General features: G+C 37.5%; 2 protein-coding genes across 5 annotated transcripts in view; one reads left to right on the top strand and one right to left on the bottom strand.

The window, feature by feature from the left end:
* Positions 1 to 22,406, bottom strand: part of ZPBP2 (zona pellucida binding protein 2) — a 77,492-nt gene that overhangs the window by 18,267 nt on the left and 36,819 nt on the right. The window lies entirely within an intron of this gene.
* Positions 4,340 to 22,406, top strand: part of IKZF3 (IKAROS family zinc finger 3) — a 49,909-nt gene continuing 31,842 nt past the window's right edge. The window contains exons 1-3 of one of the 3 annotated variants that reach the window (XM_048830392.2): positions 4,340 to 4,488; positions 15,446 to 15,499; positions 16,546 to 16,656. In XM_048830392.2, the coding sequence (XP_048686349.1) occupies positions 4,482 to 4,488; positions 15,446 to 15,499; positions 16,546 to 16,656 (172 nt within the window). In that variant the 5' untranslated portion in view covers positions 4,340 to 4,481. The remainder of the gene's footprint in view (positions 4,489 to 15,445; positions 15,500 to 16,545; positions 16,657 to 22,406) is intronic. The other 2 variants (XM_075123583.1, XM_048830391.2) reach the window with 2 other exon arrangements.

The raw sequence follows: 22,406 nt of genomic DNA, 5'->3' as shown, positions 1-22,406 counted from the left end.
TATCCCACTTGTTAATTATTGTAAAATAAGAATCTCTCCATTATAAAGCTTTGTCTGCAGTTTTGGATCTCTGTAGATTGAGACTTATGATCTATGTCTCTAGCCAAATGACTCATTCCTTTCAAAGTCAGTATGATATTTCTGAGTTAGAAGCAGCTAGGTCATCTTCTTAATAGATCTGTGAACAGCATTTTCTTCTTAAAAAAGATTCTTTGTCAACCAAAAAATAAGAGATATAGTTTGGTTTATTTCCTTAAACACTATTTATTTACATATTATTCTTATGATAGCGCCCACTGGCCCCAGTATGTTAGGTGCTGTACAAATACATAGAAAGGTCTTCTGAAAATTAAACAAAGCTACATTCATCTACTAAACAAAAATTCCTTAATATAGAGCATTAATATACAATATACAATAAACTTATTTGTGCATCTGTCTCTTGGTGTATTTTACTTTCTATAGTAAGAATTAAGTTGTATTTTAGAGTCAGTACACTAGCGTTCAGATTATGTTTCTCATCTTGGGTGTTTTCAATAATAATGATAAAAATTAATACTTGTAAAAGTACACAGAGACTTACAAAATACAAACTAGGCCAAAGTCCCTGCGCCAAAGAGTTTACAATTTCATTCAGACAGCAAAATGTGTATATGGAAAAAAGAGTTCAGGTGATGAAAGTACTTTTTTTAATGGCAGTCCCTTTTCAGTCCCCTAAAGAGACAACCCAATCCTTCCCTGCTTCCACTGAAACCATCCTGTAACTTCTACTAGCTCCTACAGCTTTGACTTTTCTGTTGCAATGGGTGTTTCCAGGGCACAATGAGTCTAATTTTGAATTTAATACAGGTAAACTAAACATAACAATAGTTACCCCAAGACCCTGAAATACTAGCTAACTGCTCAGGTCAAAAGGAATAATAATAGTATTTTATTTGATAAAATCTCTTGTACTTCCATCTGTTGTCAACATTCAGAGTTTTAATAATCCTTACAAACATGGTTATTTCTATATTATTGATATTTTCTATCTTTTTCAGGGTTTTATACTGTCATCCAATACTGTAGTATCTCAGGACCTTTGACACCGAACAGACTGGGAACAGTGAGGTGCTCATGGACTTTCATGGAGTGTCTAGCTCTTCTCCCTTTTTGGGTTATAGAAACTGGATGGACATTCAGTCAGAATGCAGTCTTCAGAGTACAAAAAAATAACTCTGAGAATCATATCCCTGTGCTGTATTGTTATCACACAGCAGAGCCATGTTCAGTTTATGTCTTTTGAAAGATCTGTTCAGATCACCATTTCATTCACCAATACCTTAGTCTCTCAGTTTTGCAATCATTACATGAGTACTCTCACTGACTTCAAAAGGACTACTTGCAGAAGTATGGGTTGCATAACTGGGCCTCCATAACCTTAGAGATGTAATCATTCCCATAAAATGTCAAGTAACAACATAAATTAATTCTCAGTCCAGTTATTACTCCAATGCTTTTATTTAATTTCTCAACTGCCAAATATATAGATCATAAACAAGCTGCAAGTCTTAAAAACACAAAGGCCGAATTAAGTAAAATATATTTTTTTAAAAATTAAGTATTCCATATTGATAATAAGAATAGAAGCCTCAATCTAAAGTATTCATTTTCCCACCTTACTTTCACTCTACACTATTTTTGTCTCATCAGAGCTTGAAGTTGCAGGTACAAATATAAGATGATGTCGAATCATGTCATGAGCTGATTGTTCTTGTGATGATGCTGGTTGCTGATGTGGAGATTGTAATATGTAGGCCATTTAAAATTTCATAGGGCCATTTCTTGGTAAATAATTCTGAACTCTGATAAAAAAATTACAAAACTATTTTTAGTTAACATGTGAATTCTTGCACATTCAAAACTTCAACTGATTTGGTTCCCAAGTGTTTATTAGAGCCAGTTTCATGCTATTTTTTGTTGAGTTGTAGGAACAAAGATGATTCATCGTTAGCAGTAAAGGTTTTTGAATGGAGTTAATCATTACTGGTGTTTACTAGGCATCTTTGTAATTTGTCATTTTTTAAACAACTGAGTTATTTTTGTTTTTTTTTAAAAGCTAACAATCACTGACTTTCCTTTATTAAACCTAAAGAGATGCCAAGTGTAGTCTCAGCAATAGCGTGTTAATATATATGCAAGCCTGTGAGGGTGAATAACACAGAGAAAACAGTGTTGATGCATGTCTCTGAAGACCATGTCACTATGTTTACATGATGGAAAAACAGTACCAGTCCATGTTACACATAAAGGAAATTAAATATAAAGAAAGAAAAATATTTTTTTATGTTGAGTGTGGGCATGCTGGCATGCTATTGGCAACACTCATTCAAACAAAGTCCTAAACTACCCTTGCCAAATTGTAAGAAATGAGTCACAAACCCATCAAGGCAAGGTAGTTGAGTTACTCCTGTCAAATTCTTAGCAATACAGTAGTTACTGTCTTTGGAGTAACTAATAGATGACCGAAACAAAGTAGCTTGGCTTTTAAGGGGTATTGTGGGAATTAATACTTGTAAAGGACTTCACAAATGAAAACCACTGTATAAATGATAAACACAATTTTTAACTGGATAAATGTTTTAATGGATTATGGGCCCATTAGATCACCTGCTTTATGGAAGGAGTGGTAAACTATTTTCACAAATGTGGGCTACAATGGCAAATTGCTTGAATGGAACACATTGCATCTGTCTTTTATGTTTAATATGGAGGCATATATCTTACAGACAACAGTAGTTCAACTGGACCAAGATATGTCATCCATGCTGGAAACTAGTATCTGCTGACGTCCTGTTTGTATTAAAGATGAGGGCAGACATGGGAGATGTGGAATTCCTTGAATGCACTTTGGCCATTCCTTTAAAAGAACCATGGTTTTTTAATCATAATGTTGTGCATGTGAAGAAACTTCTGTGGAACAAGTCACTGGGAACTAAGATATGTAAGTGTCAAGATGTGATGACTTAGGACACCACATTTTAGGGATGTTATAACATCCTCAGCAACTCAGAGCCCAGTTTCCCTTTCTGTTAATGGGGTCATGGAGAGGGGCAGTCACAAAAGACCTCATTCCCAGTTTCACCAGTGACACCTCCAGGATGGATCCCATGCTTTTGGGACTCCTTCTGAAGCTTCTGGGGAGACAATGTAATCCAGGGAATAGGACATGGATTTGGTAATCAGGATACCTGGCTTCTGTTCCCAACTCTGCCACTGCTGTAGCTCCATGAATGGCAAGCGTTGTTATTCTGTCTTGTACAACTTGCTCCTCTCTCCAAGTAGTATCTGCATGTTTCTGGGGACTCTGCCTTTGATTCTTTACTTGGAAGGTCATAAAGTCATCTCTGCAGACATGGAGATAAAGATCCATGACATTTGTTGTGACCCTTTTTCTAAGAGTAGGGTTTGCCATGGCACTTTTTGAGTCACTGGTGCTTTGTGTGAGAATAGGAGTTTGCCCTTCTATCCCTACCAAAAATCCCCCCTTCCTTTGCACTATTATTAAGCATCCTGCACACAGATTGGTGAGGCAGGACCCTATATCCCTCAGATATCTGCATTACAATGCCTCTGCATTGTAGGTTGTTTGCAAAGCACTTTGGGATAAAGGGTGCTGGAGAAAAGTAAAACGTTATGATGTTTATAAATCTCAGGTTACAGGACTATGAAGAAGCCTTGTAAAAAATCCTAATGACATTTTAAATGTTTATTTTAGCACTAGTCCAACTGCCTCCGCCTATCAACATGCATGGTCTTAAAAGTTTAACTCTCAAAATCACACCAATTTCCTCCCACTCTAGATAACTTGCCGGTAACACATTTTAGCTATCGAGGTGGCATTTTTTGTGCCTGAAATTAAACATATTTCAATCACATGAAATTAATGACAGGTTTCAGAGTAACAGCGGTGTTAGTCTGTATTCGCAAAAAGAAAAGGAGGACTTGTGGTACCTTAGAGACTAACCAATTTATTTGAGCATGAGCTTTCGTGAGCTACAGCTCACTTCATCGGATGCAGTGAGCTGTAGCTCACGAAAGCTCATGCTCAAATAAATTGGTTAGTCTCTAAGGTGCCACAAGTCCTCCTTTTCTTTTTATGAAATTAATGAATTTTTAAATTAGTTAATTAACAATAATAACAGCTAATTCTGAAATGTACCCATTTCTCCTGCCAGAGGTTGAAATTTTGCACCCAGACTCATTAAAGGGATTACAGGGGCTGTGTGTTCTCGCAGCAGTTTTGCACGAGGTTTTCAAACCACCACCCGGCGCCGCTCTAATCACACAGACAATGAGTTCCTGTCCCTTTAAATGCCTGATGTCACAGTCTCCTATCCAGAGCGGAAGCCCAGTCGCTGGGAATCTCCCGCCTGCTGCAGTTGAGTATCCTAGAGCCCTGGACCAGCACGTGGAGTAGGGAGCACACGTGGAACAGCAGCATGGAAGGTGAGAAGAGACTCTGCTGTTTTTATAAGGGTGTAGTGCACCGGTTTAGGGACCCCTGGTTTTTTTTTTTTTTGTTGCTTTAATCGTATTTAATGGAGTATTTTATAAATCGTGATTGTCCTCGCAGTCAGTTGAAAGTTTCTTCTTTTGCCACCTTTTCTGCAACCAGATTGCAATCCATAGAGGTGGAATCAAATCGTGTGTTGCAATAAAACAGGAAACGAGTCGAGCCTCTTTCTACGTTTAATTTCAGAACCTGTGCAACATAGATGTTAAAGTTATAGATTTAGAGCCTGGTTTAACTACAGCTCATATTCTGGGTTTTAACGAATTAAGGGCGTGTGGGTTTCTTTGTGCTTATAAAAAGCGCACGCAACTTTCGTATCCAGTTAAAAAGAAGTTGCAGGTTAATTTAGGTTCTAGTATTTGAAACGAGGCAAAATACTTTGTTTCTTCATATTGTTAACAACCTTTGCAATTAGTCCCATTCACTAGTAGTTTGAGAGTGAGATTATTAATACATTGTTTCGATTCTTCATGTTAAAAAAGCCTGAGAGTAAAATCCGCCCTGCCTAGTCTCACTCACTTGGAGGGGGAGACCCCTTTATTTTAGGTTAAATTAAAATGTTGTTTTAACAATGTCTAGCCCTCTTGTGATGAAAGATTTTGAGATGTACATTTCTGTGAGACTCATAATTTAAATACAATCTGACTCAATTCGGGTAGCCACAGCTTGATAGCCGTGAATGCTTTGAAAGAATGGGTCTACTTGCATGTGTCAGTTTCATTTTTCTTAGTTGATCAAGTTGTGATTACTTACTGTATGTTTTTATTCAGCAAATGAGAACAGTCTCTGAATAAGTAATGAGCAGGCCTCTATCTCTGTGAAATGTATATTTTTTTCTCCAAAAATTTGCTTATTTGTCTTTTAAAAACTCTTGCAAGTAAAATATATCTTGCTACTGATGGTTCAAGTTTTAATGTTGCCAGTGGGTTCTATGTGACATCCTACACTCTGAAGTTCACTTGATGCATTTGAAGTGTACTAAAGTTTCTTATGTTTTCGGATGCAATTTATGTGAAAGATGCTGTACAGAATAAAGTTACACTGTATTCTCTTTGGACACAATAACTATAAAGTTTTCTTTTATAATCCTAGTTTTACACTTTTAGGGGAAATCCTGGCTCCACTGAAGCTTTACCATTGACTTCAAGTGGGGCCAGGATGTCTTCCCTTGTTTTTCCTGCCCTAAAAAAAGAAGAGGTAATCCGACGGAAGTCAGTGAGGTTTTACTCACATGAATAAATGGTTACTTGCAAGAGTAAGGGTTTTCAGATTGGGCCTGGTGTTTATGAGCTAAATTCTGTAGTCCTTACTTGACCAAATATTAAAAGAGTTTAGGGGAAGTTTATTTTATTAAGGAATGCAGAATTTGACCTTGTGTGATTAGTATTTGCATTTAATGTATTGGCATGAATAAACTGAGTAAAGATATCCTACATACTACACAAGGTCAATTTCTTAAGATAGATGCAATGTAGATCAAAATTTAAAGTGAAAATCAGAATGTTGTCCATAACTGCATACTGCTAGATATTATATTTTCCAACATATGTCGAAGTCTAATTTCAAGTACTGTATAGTCCATAAGACTGGCTTGATTTATGCCTCTTTATTCCATGGGGAACATAGGGCCTTCATCACAGCTTTCCAATATTGAGCCGAGAAGTATTGTATATTTCTGTAATGGCTTTGTTTTTTGCAGGAACAGGTTGTTAGCCCTCTTTCAACCTCCTAGCAGGAGGGCAGGTAGACTGCCTTTGGTCTGGCTCCTACCCTTCAGCCTATCTGGCATGCGTGGCCCTACCGGTTATATTCCTACCAGCATAGTTCTCAGGATTATGGGCATTTCCATCATCTTGAGGCACAGTCCATGGGGAAGGATGTCAGAGTAGCACAATGTTATAGGACCAGATTAAAGTCCCATCATGTTTATTTTGAGGGATCTATAGACTAAAAACCTGAATACTCCTGTGTTTTGAATTTTCAAGGTCATTTTCAAAATGCATACTGGTTTTAGCAGAGAGCCATGGTGGAAAATGTGGAAAAGAATCAGTTTAGTCTACTTAGGCTATGACATAATTTATTTCTAAAATTGAAATGTCTCAATTATTTAAAAAGGGAATGAAAATTACTAGGAAAAAGGGAATGCTTTAAAGGGAAAGAGCTTTAATGCCGTATTAGCTGGACTCTCTGAGACTATGAGAAAGATACTATTAGGCACACAGATATAATCTAAAAAGTGAAAAGAAATAATTTTGTTTAATAAAAGATGAAATAGGGCCAAGTGTTTTATTCAGGAAGTTATTGAAGTTTGAAATGCCAAATAAGGCACTTCAACCTGAAAATTAAATAGGCTTTCCCTTGTTCACGTGTTAGAAGTATAACATGGTTTCGAATATGAAAAATATTGGAAATTATATGACAGTGGCAAAAGAAATTACATACTGTATGTAATAAAGACTGATCTTGCATTAGGACTCTTGGTGGATTAAAAATTTAAACTGTGTAGTTCTGATTGCAGACAGAGGCCTAGACTGTTGTATTTTTACCATCTGTTAAGATGGTATCAAGACAGAGTAAATAGTTTTAATTTCTCTACTACATGCAACAATAGCAGGGATAATTGTCTTTAGAAATTGAAAATACAAGAGAATGCAAATAGTAATCTGTGAAATAGGTATTTGCAGTGAAATGCTGACTCCATTAAAGTCAATTGGAAAACTTCAGTTGACTTCAGTGGGGCCAAGATTTCATCCTTGATATGTTGAATTATTACATTTTCCAGTGCAACTGTATACTAATAAAGAAGACAAAATCCTGCTCTTAACTGGTGGTGGCAAACAGAGAGAAGAGAACATAACAGTGACAGATTCACACTTGCCATTCCGCTGGTTAGATGTGTGGCCAATAGAAAGATATTATTCACTGTATATTTAATTGACAAGATCACAAGTCATTGAATACTTGATTAATTACATATGTTCACAAGTTATTCAGCCACTTCTGTATGCTGGTCAAATAACAGAATAAAACGTTCATAAAATAATATCCCTTGAATAAGTTTTTTTTGTTAAGTATTATTTGACAGCTCTGATGCTGGCATAGAGTGAGTCTCACACCTGTTGCACTTTACTTCTGTTTTGTAAATGAACATTGCACACCAAATGCAACATACACTTTAGTCAGCTGCACATTTCCCATGTAACCTAGCCGGCAGTTCCTGCCCCCATGAAGTTTATGAGGACTAGCCGATACGTAAGTGAGCCCCACCTTGTGCTTTTCTGAGCGCTAAGTAGATATTGTTCTACTGTTTTCATGGAGCACAGAGGCTTCCTATGTCCATTTCTCCTTCTAGCACACCTACATGGTACAAGGAAGGATTTGGCTCAAAATATTTTATTGAGAAGGGAGGTCTGAGGATGTATGAAGAAAACATAAGGGCTTGAAGGAAGGACCTTTAGAGAAGACTAATGTCTGATGAAAACCAGGTGCAGATGAATGGATATTGAGGCCTGAAAGTTATGCAAATACTGTGGTATTAGTGAATGGGGAAAAAAACATGATACATAATGTCATTATTTTTTAATATTAATTAATTTAATTAATTTATAGTGCTATATTTCCCAAAGGCCCCACTCATGACCAGGGTCCTATTGTGCAAGGCACTGTATAAATCCACATAAAGGGATAGTCCCTGCACTGAGAGCTTAAGGGCTGGTCTAAACAGTTTTTGTACCACCATAACTAGTGGTTTAAAAATGGATATAGTTAAAATGGTACAGCTCCCTAGTATGGACACAGTTATACCTTTAAAGATGCTTATATTGGTACAGTTTAGTGCATTAAAGTGGTATAGATTATTGAATACAATATAAAGGTTCTTATACTGGTATAGCTGATTGAATACCATACAAAGGTGCTTATATTATATTATATATAACTTATTTGAATAAGGTATACCTTTATGTGGTATAACTGTGTCCACTCTAGGGAGTTGTAGTGCTTTAGCTATATTGGTTTCTAAATCAATATAGTGGTACAAAAACTGTGTTGACATAGATCAGCCCTAATTTAAGATGGTCTCTAGGTAACTTTAATTTATATTTTGCTTCCCAAGTCCATTTGTGGGCCCTCAAGCAAATAGCTGCCACAATACAGTGCAGCCACGCCCCCAACATGTTCCTGATATACCCACTGTGTTTAGTTCTGGGAGTTTGATCCCTGCAGAGTCCTTACACCAGTTCCACACCAGCCAGGTGCCCTCCCTCTCCCCCCTTCCCCCCATGTCCGCATAGGGAGCTTTTCCCACTCATTTTAAGGCCTCTTGATTATGTCAGAGTGGAATAAAAATATGATAGTGTAACAAAATCAGGCTGTTTGGTACATACACTAGTTGTTTGTACAACTAGAAGATATAAACATGCAGCTAATTAGAATTGGTATCAATGGTCCCAACTGGACATATACCTAGTTATTATCAGCTGGGAGTTTCCCATAAGTATCACAGTAGAAGCCTGTCATACACTGTTCTAGGCCTTCATATTTAGACTTTATAAGGTAAGAAAATGACAAATCGAATGCCTTAGCTGTGAAACTCCTTGATTTCTAAGTCCAGTATTTCTAGTAATATATAATTTTTTTGCATTTAACTTTTTGACTGTGGCTTTGGAACATGACAATGTAATGTGTTTAATTATGATATAAGACAAATATGAAAAAAGTTGCATTGCATGAACCAATGGACTTCTACCTTTTCTGCTGAGCATTTTAACACCTTTTCTTTGGATATGATTTGAATATAATAAATTAGGCTTTGAAAAAAACAGATTACTGAAGTGTTAAGATGTGTAGTAATTTGTTTTTATTCCCAGGATTGATGGTTTCAGATAAAATAGGCTTCTGAAGAGGATCTCTTATCACATGAAAATGGAAAGCTAATTCACATTTCACAGTTTATTATTACACTGAAAATGTAACTGGAGAACACATTAATAATCAGAGAATTAGCTATTTTTTCTTTTATTATTAATTGTGCTCATTCCCAATGGAGAGTATTTGAGGAGTTTGCATAGTCAGAAGGAAATACTAGCCCTTTTACATTCCTGATGGAAAAAAACAGGGATAGTGCTCATTTGGGGGGGAACAAAAAAACTGAAAGAAAGCCACAGGAATGGCATATATATATCAGTGGACAGGTATTCACTCAGTGCCATGAGATACATGAACGGTGGATTTTGCATTTGGATTTCTTATTTAGTGTAATGGTGGGTAATATCACATGATGCCAGATGATTCCTTTTTGAGAACACTTCAAGAGATGCTTAAGATCTCAAGTTATTCCAAAAAGGTTATAGAACAGGATGTACTCCATAATTTGCCTAAAGATCAGCCTGTTTTAGATAACACATAAGTGACTTTTGTCTCTGGATACATTCACCCACTTTTGGTCAAAATGTTATTTTCTTAGACTCTGCTGTCAAAAATTCAGAAGACATGCAGAACTGGAGAACTGTACTGTACATTTTTGTGAAAGTTAGAGTAGGTCTTCAAATTACGCACTATATGTTATAGTATATAAAACACAGCTTTCTGTATTTCTGAGATCTACATTGCAGATATCAGAGAATTTTTTTCTTTTGAAGTATTGATTAAAAAATCAAACATATTGTTTAACATTTATATTGCGGTTGCACCTAAATATCTCCAACAGGTTGAGTCCTATTGTGCTAGGCATTGTACAAACTTGTAGTGAATGACAGTCTCTGCCTTTTTAGAGGTGGATATTTTTATCTTCTTGGGATGAGGCCCATCAGGAGCTAAGAATGTATGTCATGTAGCTAAAACCAACATTTTATTTGTCCATTCAACTATGAAAAGATTAGAGCTGAAACCAGAGTATGGAAAAATCAAAACAATACATGTGGAACAAGTACAGTAAATACTGCATGTGAATGATGCCCACCAGATCGGCAAATGGTTGCCCAAAAAGTCGGAGAGTAAAACAGAAGGAAATGAACATTAATGGAACAAAACTACTTAGCCTTTCTATTTAGTTGATGATCAACATATCAAGTGGTTATTTGATATCGGTAGTAAATGGGATTGAAGACAAATGTTAGCTTTCCCTGGTGGTTGTTCTTCAGAAGATGTCTTGTCTGAAAGTCTTTGACCTAAGGGATCTCTTTTTTCATTACATAAGGTACCTGGTGAAATGTATGGGCAAGAAAACCAGTGGAAAATATGTACTAACTACTTATGCTAAATAATCTGTTCGACTTTGCATTTTGCTGTGATGCTGGGAGTTCCTAAGGTCAGGCTTGACAAAGCCCTGGCTGGGATGATTTAACTGGGAATTGGTCCTGCTTTGAGCAGGGGGTTGGACTAGATGACCTTCTGGGGTCCCTTCCAACCCTGATATTCTATGATTCTATGATTCTATGATTCCTTTCCCAGACCTGAAGAGGAGCTCTGTGTAGCTCAAAAACTGTCTCTCTCACCAACGGAAGCTGGTTCAATAAAAAATGTTACCTTACCCACCTTGTCTCTTAGTGGAAAAAACTGTCATACAAAATGAAGTACCTTCAAGGCAACCTTTAGGGCATTTATTGTGAAGCATTTAAAAGTATAACATTATTTTATAGAAATTAGCATGGACAACCAACCCCGCCCCCCCCCCCAATTACTTTCCTTCTAATTTGGGCCCCAATTCAGGAAAACACTTAGACACTCAAGCATATGCTTAAGTTCTTTCTTGAACTACACATTCAAACATTAACTTTGGAAGACTTTATTTCGCAACATGCAACTCTATTCAGAAATCAAAAAGAGTCAGAAGTGACCAGGAAGAGGTCAAAATGCTAAGTTATTCCCACAATCCAGATATTACTGAATTATCAGACTTCATATAAATCTGGACATGGCATTCAGTTATTAGATTTCAGAGCTGTGACATCCCATAGCCGTTAAATGAAAAACAAATGATTTAAGAGAGGGAGAGATATTAGCTCTTTATGTTTAGGAATTACATTATGACATCTTTGTCTTTATGAATATCTCTGCTTTAGATCGCATATAGAGATCTCATGGTGACTTAGAAGGGATGAAGAGACATGAATAAATTAAGGCTGTCAAGCGATTAAAAAAAATTAAACACGATTAATCGTGCAATTAAAAAAATTAACCACACTGTTAAACAATAATAGAATACCATTTATTTAAATGTTTTTGGATAGTTTCTACATTTTAAAATATATTGATTTCAATGAAAACACAGACTACAAAGTGTATAGTGCTCCTTTATATATATTTTTGATTACAAGTATTTGCACTGTAAAAAAAAAACAAGAAATAGTATTTTTCAATTCGCCTAATACAAGTACTATAGTGCAATCTCTTTGTCATGAAAGTTGAACGTACAAATATAGAATTATGTAAAAAAACAAACTGCATTCAAAAATAAAACAATGTACAATTTTAGAGCTTGTAAGTGCACTCAGTCCTACTTCTCGTTCAGCTAGTCGCTTAGGCGGACAAGTTTATTTACATTTGCAGGAGATAATGCTGCCCGCTTCCTGTTTACAATGTCACTTGAAAGAGAGAACAAGCATTCTCATGGCACTGTTGTAGCTGGCATCGCAAGATATTTATGTGCCAGATGCGCTAAAGATTCATATGTCCCTTCATGCTTCAACCACCATTCCCGGGGACATGCGTCCATGCTGATGACGGATTCTGCTCAATAACAACCCAGAGTAGTGTGGACTGATGCATTTTCATTCAGATGCCACCAGCAGAAGGTTGATTTTTATTTTTAGTGGTTTGGATTCTGTAGTTTCCGCATCAGAGTGTTGCTCTTTTAAGACTTCTGAAAGCATTTGTGAAAAGTTTTGTGAAATCTGCAGTGAAAGTGTTCTTAAAATGAACAAAAAGAAAAGTACTTGTGGCACCTTAGAGACTAACAAATTTATTTGAGCATAAGCTTTCTTGAGCTACAGCTCACTTCATCGGATGCTACTTTGAAACCTTAAAATGAACAACATCAGAGACTGCTATAACATGAAATATATGGCAGAATGCAGATAGAGCAGGGGATATACAATTCTCCCCCAAGGAGTTAGGTCACAAATGTAGTTACCGTATTATTTTTTTAACAAGCATCATCAGCATGGAAGCATGCTGGGCATAAGAATGTTTAGCATATTTGACACTTAAATACCTTGCAATGCCAGTTACAAATGTGCCATGAAAATGCCTGTTCTCACTTTCTGGTGACATTGTAAATAAAAAGAGGGCAGCATTATCTCATGTAAATGTAAACAAATGTGTTTGTCTTAGCGATTGGCTGAACAAGAAGTAGGACAGAGTAGACTTGTAGGCTCTGAAGTCTTACATTGTTTTGTTTTTGAGTGTGGTTATGTAACAAAAAAATCTACATTTGTAAGTTGCACTTTCAGGACAAAGAGATTGCACTACAGTACTTGTATGAGGTGAATTGAAAAATACTATTCCTTTTGTTTATCGTTTTTACAGTGGAAATATTTGTAATAAAAATAATATACACTTTGGTTTCAATTACAACACAGACTACAATATATATGAAAATATAGAAAAACATCCAAAAATTTAATAAATTTCAATTGGTATTCTATTGTTTAACAGAGCCATTAAAACACTGATTAATTTTTTTAATCGCGATTAATTTTGAGTTAATCGCGTGAGTTAACTGTGATTAATCAACAGCCCTAGAATAAATATTATGGTCTAGCTCAGGGGTGGCCAACCTGTGGCTCCGGAGCCACATGTGGCTCTTCAGAAGTTACTATGCGGCTCCTTGTACAGGTATCGACTCTGGGGCTGGAGCTACAGGCGCCAACTTTCCAGTGTGCCGGGGGGTGCTCACTGCTCAACCCCTGGCTCTGCCACAGGGCCTGCCCCCATTCCACCCCTTCCTGCCCCTGAGCCTGCAGAGCCCTCGCTCCTCCCCCCCCCCCCCCCCCCCAGTCTCCTGCGTGCCACAAAACCGCTGATCGGGAGGAGGAGGCGCTGATCGGTGGGGCTGCCGGTGGGTGGGAGGCACTGGGAGCAGGGTGGGGGAGCTGATGTATTACTGTGGCTCTTTGGCAATGTACATTTGTAAATTCTGGCTCCTTCTCAGGATCAGGTTGGCCACCCTGGTCTGGCTTGAGAACCAGTACTTTTTGGTGCTGTTTTGGAGTCTGCCTCTGAGTTTGTTTGACCTTGAATGGATCACTTAATTTTTCTATACCTAAATTTCCCCCCATCTGTAAAATGTGTATAATAATATTTACCTAATTTACAGGGAGTTTCAGAGGCCTCATTAATGTCTGTAAAGTATTTTGGGATCCTTGGCTAATAAACACTATGGAAATGACACATATAACTAAATAAGAGAGAGAAGATAGGGATTCTGATTTAATTTTAAAATGAGATTTTCATAAGTATTCAGTGTTGGCCTAAGTGCTCCCATTTAAGTTCAATGGGAGAAGAGTTAGGCCAGTGCTGAATACTTCTGACAATCCCACTCTTAAAAAGGATCAATTTTTTTCTTGCTGTTTACTGCTCATTACTGTTTAACCATAGTGGGAGCGACACAGATAAAATATTTGAGAAATGAAAGCTAAACACAAGCATTTAAGAGACCAAAATAGATCCAAAATTTTTAGCAACTTTATCAGGCAGGTACAAAACTTTTTTTTTTTTTTTAACTTACTTTTACTAAGCTGAGCAGGTCAGTAAGGTCACACTCGCCCAGAATTTTTAGGATAACCTCATGCAGTGCCAGGCATCTTTACTTTTTAGTTACCAAAGCTTTACATTTTGATGTTGAAGAGACCACAAAAATGTTCCATAAACAGTGGTGGTAAAGATAGATAATTATGGGGTAAATGTCAGTAGTGGTTAACACCTCACTGCCACAGTATGTGCATTTCTGTTATGTAACTGTCAGGAATGAGTTTTATGTGCTCTGGGTCTCTTGTTTGATTATGTAAAGACAATTCAAGATTTTTTTGACATGTAAAGGAACAAAAATAGTGAAGGAAAGAGGAAATAAAGGAACAGGGAGCTACGGCACCATTAAAAAGGTGAATATTAATATCAGCCACATTTGTAAGTTGTCATGACAGTACAGGCATCTAGAAAGTGCAGTACATTGATCTACACAGGCCAGGATTTAAAAAAATCAATGACTACTTAAGCTACTAAGTCATTTTCAGAGGTGCTGAGAACCTGTAGCTCCAACTGATTTCAAAGGGACCTATTGGGTGCTCAGCACTTTAGAAAATCACACCACATATATATGTTCCTAAATACAGACTTAGGAGCCTATCTTTAGTCTCCAGTTTTTTAAAATCTCTGCCCCAGTATCCCTATGAGAATTCAGAAACAAAGTTAGTTTTGCACCCCTATTTAAACAAATTTGATGTAACAAAATTAATAGGAGCTTTTTTCCTTTTTGTTAATAAGGGAATCTAGGAGCGTCTAGTACTCTGCTCCACAGAAATCCCTCCCATGCATAGCTACTACCATCAAGCTGCATTCAGAATGAGGTCTTAAATGGAAAACATAGATGATTTGATTCGGTAACACTGAGAAACTGTAAAAGGAAGAATGCTGTTTGCTTGTTTTGGACACCTAACACTAGTCGAGCTATAGAAATAGAATGGGTATAAATTAATTATATTGTACAAGTTCCACTTGATAAAAATTATTGTTTGATAGCTCTTTCTTTAGATTATTAATGTCAATTTTGCTGTTTAGGTTTATTCATAATAAATTATACTCTTCTAGCTTTGTTAGAGCAGAGATCATTTAAAAAATATTATTAGCAATTTACAGTGCTGCTAGTATTTACTTTGTCTGTGTCCTTTCCAGATACACAGTCAGGTATGGATCTAAGTAATTCTCAGGAACAGTCAGTGGCTACAGGTACTGTACCCTTAAGCTTTCTCTCACCCTCCTCTTTAAAATCTTAGTTAATTTTAAATGGAATAAAAATGGAAGAATTGCACAATGTACTAGAACTAGATGATACATTACAAAACTTAAGATGGACATTACAGGACAGAAAATTAAACTCTTGAGTTGAAGTAAATGCATAAGAGGGCAATAGAATTTTAGAAAATAGTGTGATAGACAAGAAATTAAAAGAATGTGATTCAGAATTATCATTGCTCATGGACAAAAGAAAAGGTTTTAGAAATGAAGCTGGAGGTTTTGGTATCTGGTTAAGTGATAGTTGGGCCTTTTTCTGCCTGGGAGGCAATTTGGAATTGTGGGATAAGCACATTAATTGCTGTTTCTGCCAAAGTGATCACCAGTGATATAGTTAACAATTTTCCTATTTAAGGGGGTGATTTTTCCAAAAGCACGGATACAAATCCATTGGGTTCAATGAGATTACTCGCGTGGTTAAAGTTAAGCATGTGTTCAAGCACTTTACTAGATAAGGGCCAGAGTTTTCAGCATCTTGCAGGATTGAGCCCCATATGAGCAAAGTACATCTTGTGAGCATTTTCTATGCTTTATTTAAAGTTCTTGTTTATTTATCTGCTAATTCATAAAATTAACTAATTTGCAATGGGTTTCCTAGTCATTAGGACACATTAGCAAGGTCCTACGGCATATTAAATATAATTACTTATACTTCAGTTTTTATCTGTTTTAACCTGACTCGGAACAGTTCCAGAATATTTAAGTCTGAAAAATAGATTAACACTCCTTTTAGATGTATATTCTATAGCATTGGTGATAGTTGCTGTTTTAGAAGGGTGTATGGTTTTGGGGATCTGTTCCCAATTCTATCCGTGACTCAGTGAATGATCATAATCATTGAGCTATGTTGCTCATCCGTAAAATGGTGACTGACATGAGTGTTGTGAAAATTATTTTAAAGTTTGCAAAGTGCCTTGAGATAATCACATGGAAGATGCTATTGAAGGGTTACTTATCATTTAACATTTTCTTTTCTTCAGAAGGACAGGAAGTTTTGAAAGACTGTAATGTGAACAAATTCCAGGAGATGGAAAACATGGATAGTAGGGAAGATATGAAAGAGCACAGTCAACCTCATGAAGAAACAGGAGGTAAACAGGGGTTGCATGATGAAAACAATAGTTAAAGATCTTCTTCTTCCTTTGATTGTGTTATGTTCGTGCCTAGAAGTTTTAATTAGGATCATGCTCCCGTGTGCTACGTGATATACAAACAGAGAAATATGAGTTTGAGGTCTGAACATTTTAACAGATTCCCAGGTGATATGGAGATTGGAGGAAGTACTACTATTTCCCATCAAACAATCTCCATGTGCAGATTGTACGTAGGTCATTTATACAGGACCCATGAAATGTTCACTCTCAGATAAATGCTGTACATTTCAATCTTGGGTTTATGAATGAGTTTATAGATTAACTTTATTTATTATTTAGCAAGCTCTAATAGTGTGCTCAATGCTGTACAAAAGCTCAAGGAAAAATGGTCCCTGCCCCAAAGAACTTATAATGTATTACTTACACAGACATAACAGATCATACACGTATAGTAAGTAATAATATATCAGATTCCAAAACTGTAGAAGAAGGGAGTGTTATGTAAGTCTGGGTGCAATTTTGTTGGGAGCCGTGACAGACTTTCAGATAATGAGAGGCAGTTTGGGTAATGCACCTCATGCAGAATCATTCACTCGAAGTTTTCTTGTTGAAAATCATACACTGAAATGTTTTGAAACAAGTAGTTTGTTTCAGATAAAACAATATATATGCTAGCAAGGCACTGTGCATCAATATCACTTCACCACTTTTATTAACTCAGAATATTTTCACAGCTTTCAGCTTCATTTTCTAAAGGAAGGGTAGATTATTCTGTACTCCTGGAACAAGAGTGCACTATGGAATCTTAAACTGCTGCACACAGTAATCTTTTCCCTGTAACTGCTCAGTGAGGAAAAAGCTGAGCAACTCTAGGTTTTTATTGACCATGAATTCAAACAATTTCTATATATCTCTCAAGGAAGATACAAATATTACACCCATGTGTACCTATTTTTAATTGAAAAGATATCCTATGTACATTTATATGTCTATTTAAATCTTTCTATCTAGAAACTGGTATGGCTTCTTCTCTGTAGTATCAAAGCACCTAATAGGCAAAAAAGATAAAAGATGCAGTCCTTAGATTCTTGGAAATCTTTCATGGTGTGGCCTTTAGGATTGCAACATTTGAGATAGGGGGCCTTGAAATAGGTCTCTGTATCTAGATGGACATAAAGTGAAATCACAGCATTAATAAACATTCCAGCTACTCTGAGTAGAGCATGTTCATTTATGCCAGTTCTCAACCACAGACAGTGAAAAATACCGCTTGGCAGAGGATGTGGTAATATATACTGAGGAAAAGCCATGTGGTGTTTTAGCAGTTTCATATTGCCTCTCAAATACACCATGTCCATGAAAATACACTAGTATCAAGACAAATTATGTCTGTGGCTTCAGGTGGCAGTTTTCTGAATCAGGATTTACTTAAATCATGCCATTTAAAATTTTTTTCTCTGAATTGGTCACCTAAGTCAGGGATTCTCAAACTTCATTGCACCGCGACCGCCTTCTAACAACAAAAATTACTACACGACCCCAGGAGGGGTGAGCGAAGCCTGAGCCCACTCAAGCTCTGCTGCCCTACGTGTGCCAAAGCTGAAGACCAAGGGCTTCAGCCCCAGGCAGGGGGTCTATAACCTGAGCCCCGCCGCCTAGGGCTAAAGCCCTGAGGCTTGGGCTTCGGATCTGGACCCCAGCAAGTCTAAGCCAGTCCTGGTGACCCCATCAAAAAGAGGTCGAGACCCACTTTGGGGTCCCGACCCACAGTTTGAGAACCGCTGATCTAAATGACTAAAGTTAGATGTTATCTGCTTGTGCCATAACTTGGAAGTAACAGTTTTACTTTGGTCTAAAATGAACTTTCACATTTAGAACCTTTCAGTAATTAAAAATAAAACTGCTTTAACAAAATACAAAACGATATATAAAGTAAATTTAGTGTTAACTGGTGAATGAGGCAAGTCCTCTAGTTCTCCACAAACTAGGTACAGCACAGGCAGCAGGAGTAGAAAGTGCTTCCATGCCACATCCTGCAAAAGTGTTCAGTTCTGCCAAAGAATGGGCTACTTAGGCTTTGGCCGCACTTGAAAGTTATATTTGTATAACTACGTCAGTCAGGGTGTGAAAAAATCCTGACCAATGTAGTTATCTTGACATAACCTCCAGTGTAGATGCAGCTATATCAATGGAAGAGTGCTTCCATTAATGTAGCTAACGTTGTTTGGGGAGGTGGTGTTCCTACACTGGCAGAAAAAACACTTCTGTTAATGTATGCTGCGTTTACACTATGGGGTTATGCCAGCATAACATATGCAGACATAGTTGTGCCGGTATCATCTCCATAGTGTAGACATATCCTTAGAGACTGAGGACCAGATTTTCAAAGGTATTTAGTCACTTAAAGATGCATATAGATGCCTAATGGGATTTTCCAAAAGTGTGTAAGCAAGTTAGTTGCCTAACTTCCTTTGAAATCAATAGGATTTAAATAACAAAACTGCTTAGGTGCTTTAGAAGATCCCACTGGGCACCCCTTTGCATCTTTAGTCACATACATATCTTTGAAAATCTGGCCTGAACCTAAAACGTATCACCTGCCCAATATCCTGGCATCAATCAGGACATTAGTAGTTACTTGACTGCCCCCTACTTTTAGCTCCTTCATGACATTTTTCCAGGCACTTCAGCTACCTGCAATAGTATGAAAGAAAAGCTATATCCAAATATATTTTATGTGCAGAGAAGAGAACATTTATGTTGACCCTGCTCTTGTACATATTATTTTATATGGCAGCTGACCTGCTGCAACCCTCTTTTGTGCAATAACTTTTATTCTTGAAAACAAAGGTTCTGTGAATTTTACATGTCAAAGATACTGTTATTAATAACAATACATCATCAATTCACTCTTCAATAAACTACCTTGCCATTATAACATTCATCCTTCATGAAACAACCCAGAGTATAAACCCACTACAACACCACAATAATCCACTCCTCTATGAAGATCTTCAATGTACAAATAAAGAGATTTTGAGGAAATAGGAGAAGGATGTTTTTAATACATAAAAAGACATACCACAGCATCACAACATAAAATGACATTTACTACTTAAGAACATAACAATGGCTACAATGGGTCAGACCAATTGTCCATCTAGCTCAGTGTCTTGTCTTCCACCAGTGGCCAGTGCAAGATGCTTCAGAGGGAATGAACAGAACAGGATAATTATCAAGTGATAGGGAATATATCGTCCAGTTGCTAGCGGTCAGAGGCTTAAGGACACCCACAGCGTGGGGTTGCATCCCTGACTATCTTGAGTAATAGACATTGATTAACCTATTCTCTATGAATTTACCTAGTTCTTTTGAACCAGTTATACGTTGGACCTTCACAACATCCCCTGGCAACAAGTTCCACAGGTTGACTATGTGTTGTGTGAAGAAGTACTTCTTTATGTTTGTTTTAAACCTGCTGCCTGGTAATTTCATTGAGTAACTCCTGGTTCTTGTGTTATGGGACCTCTGGTTCTTGTGTTTTGTGTTTGCTTCACATACAGTTCTGCACCATCAGTCTGATAATCTATGCACAGAGTAGTTCTAATTTGTGCAGCATGCTGAGTGCAGGCTATGCTAACAGGCTCAAGAACAGTTGCTTGTGTGACTGTATGTGCATGAACTTATACCAATCCAGCTGCCTTCGCATTCCATTGTTAATTAAAAACTTCACGTTTGCTTTCACATATGCTATACAAAATGTATTGGGTATGAAAATTCGAACATTAGTCACTGAACAGTCATTGCAGGTCAACAACCATCTTCATTTTACTTCCAGTTACCTGGATGCGCATTCCATCACCATGCTACACCTGCTGGATTTATTAGTGGATGTGCATCTTTTTGGGTTTGTTGTAACTATGAAAAGATTTATTAGCCGTGGCAAAAATGGGTATACAGAGTCATCCAGAATCACAGTGGTAACATGTCAGTGTTGTTAGTAGGAATACAGTTCCCCTTTCTCTGCTCGTCACATGTCCGCTGTTTTTGAAAATTCTGGCATTATGCTCTTTGTCGGGTCACCTTGTGTACACATTCATGAACATCCCTTGATGATCCACCAAAGCTTTCATCACCCCTGCAGCTTTGAAGATTAAAAATAAATGTTTAAATGTAAAGAGTTTTAAATGGATTCAGTTAGTGTGAATCAAATGCTATGCTTGCCCCCATCCCGTTGTGGGTGGAGAAGGTCCTAGAGTAGCAAAGCTGACAACGTCCACTCTTCTGGGTGGTGATGCCATGGAAGAGCTACATGGGGACCTCCACACCCCATGCAAACCACAGAACCCTGTTCCACAATGTCATGGAGCTTGACTTATAGCAGGATGTGGGAAGGAGGCTGGGGTTCTGGCATGTTCCAGGCCTAGGGAAGAGTTTAGTAGCAGAAAAGATGGTGCCACCATTGCGACTTTGGAAATGGAAGTGAGGAGTGCAGACTCAGGCTAAGCTGGGCTCTTTCCATCTTTTCATCATCACCAATCCTAAAAGTTATACAGGTCAAACCAGGCTTTGATGGCACCTGCGCAACCAGGGTTGTCCATATTCTGGCCCCTCATGTGGCCTTTTTACTCCGTTTGATCACGCACCCTGCAACACATTCTGTATTGTCCTGCAAGTCTCCACAACATACCCTCCACTGACTTCCCATCATCAAACTTGTCCCCAAAAGACCAGGGTGGACAGTTTTTTCACAGGGAAGTCCAAAATCTCTTCCACATTGAAGCAGTGCTCTCATCCCTGTGTTCTGGTGCTTCACTATCAAGCTTAGCTCACCAAAGGCCTACCGAGAAGCCTCCTTTCCTATCTTGATGTTATACAGCCATGGACGCTCATGCCAGGTTTTGAGAAGAACTCAGTTCCACCAGCCTATGGTCATTGTCCATTCCCAAATGGTGTTCTCCAGCTGCTGAATGGCAGGCAGCCATCTATTTGGATGGCGATCAGGCATTTGATAGTTTAGTATTTTTTTTTTCAATTAAAGATATCTCCAACAATAATAATTGTCTTTCATTACTGCTGTAAGCCAGCATTTTCCCTGTTATATGATTAAATCATCCATACCTGGTAACAATGATCATTTCTTAGAGCTTGTTCACTTATTAATCTTGCATTATCAGGGGAGGTGGTTTCCATATAGAGTAATGGAGACATGGTTTCAAGCTTTGTGCGAGGTGGGGACAACTGCAATCTGTATATTGTCCAACTCTGGACTGGTTTGGTAGAAGTTTTGGGCTAATTTTTTGACATTACAGAAAATTAATAATGGCAATAAATGAATTATGATATAATGTCAAAATATCTCATCAAAGCTAATATTCTTGTTGCATTTCTGTATCCCTCTTCACTGTTCTCAGTGGAAAACAAGAAGCAGCATCCCAGGAACATTGCAAATCAGTTGTAAGAAAATCTGCAGTTGTAGCTAGCAGTTTCGAATTTGTACAGTCCCTTGGCCAAACAAACACACACTGGGTGATATGATGCTCCCTCTGCCTGCATGCCGCATGCTCAAAACATGCCATAGAAAGGTTACACATGGTGAGTGAAATTCAGCCTTTCACACACACAGCCCAAGGAAATGAGCTTGACCTTAGTATGATCACTGAATATAGTGCAAGCAGTTAGACAGAGAACTGTAGTAGCAGGTTAATAAAAAGCTTGGTGAAGAACAAAAAGAACCCTTGCTGCCC

The sequence above is a fragment of the Caretta caretta genome, chromosome 27, assembly GCF_965140235.1.
Source record: "Caretta caretta isolate rCarCar2 chromosome 27, rCarCar1.hap1, whole genome shotgun sequence".
Classification (NCBI taxonomy): domain Eukaryota; kingdom Metazoa; phylum Chordata; order Testudines; family Cheloniidae; genus Caretta; species Caretta caretta.
The sequence above is the reverse complement of the archived record's forward strand: the minus strand, read 5'-3'. Positions and strand labels throughout refer to the sequence as shown.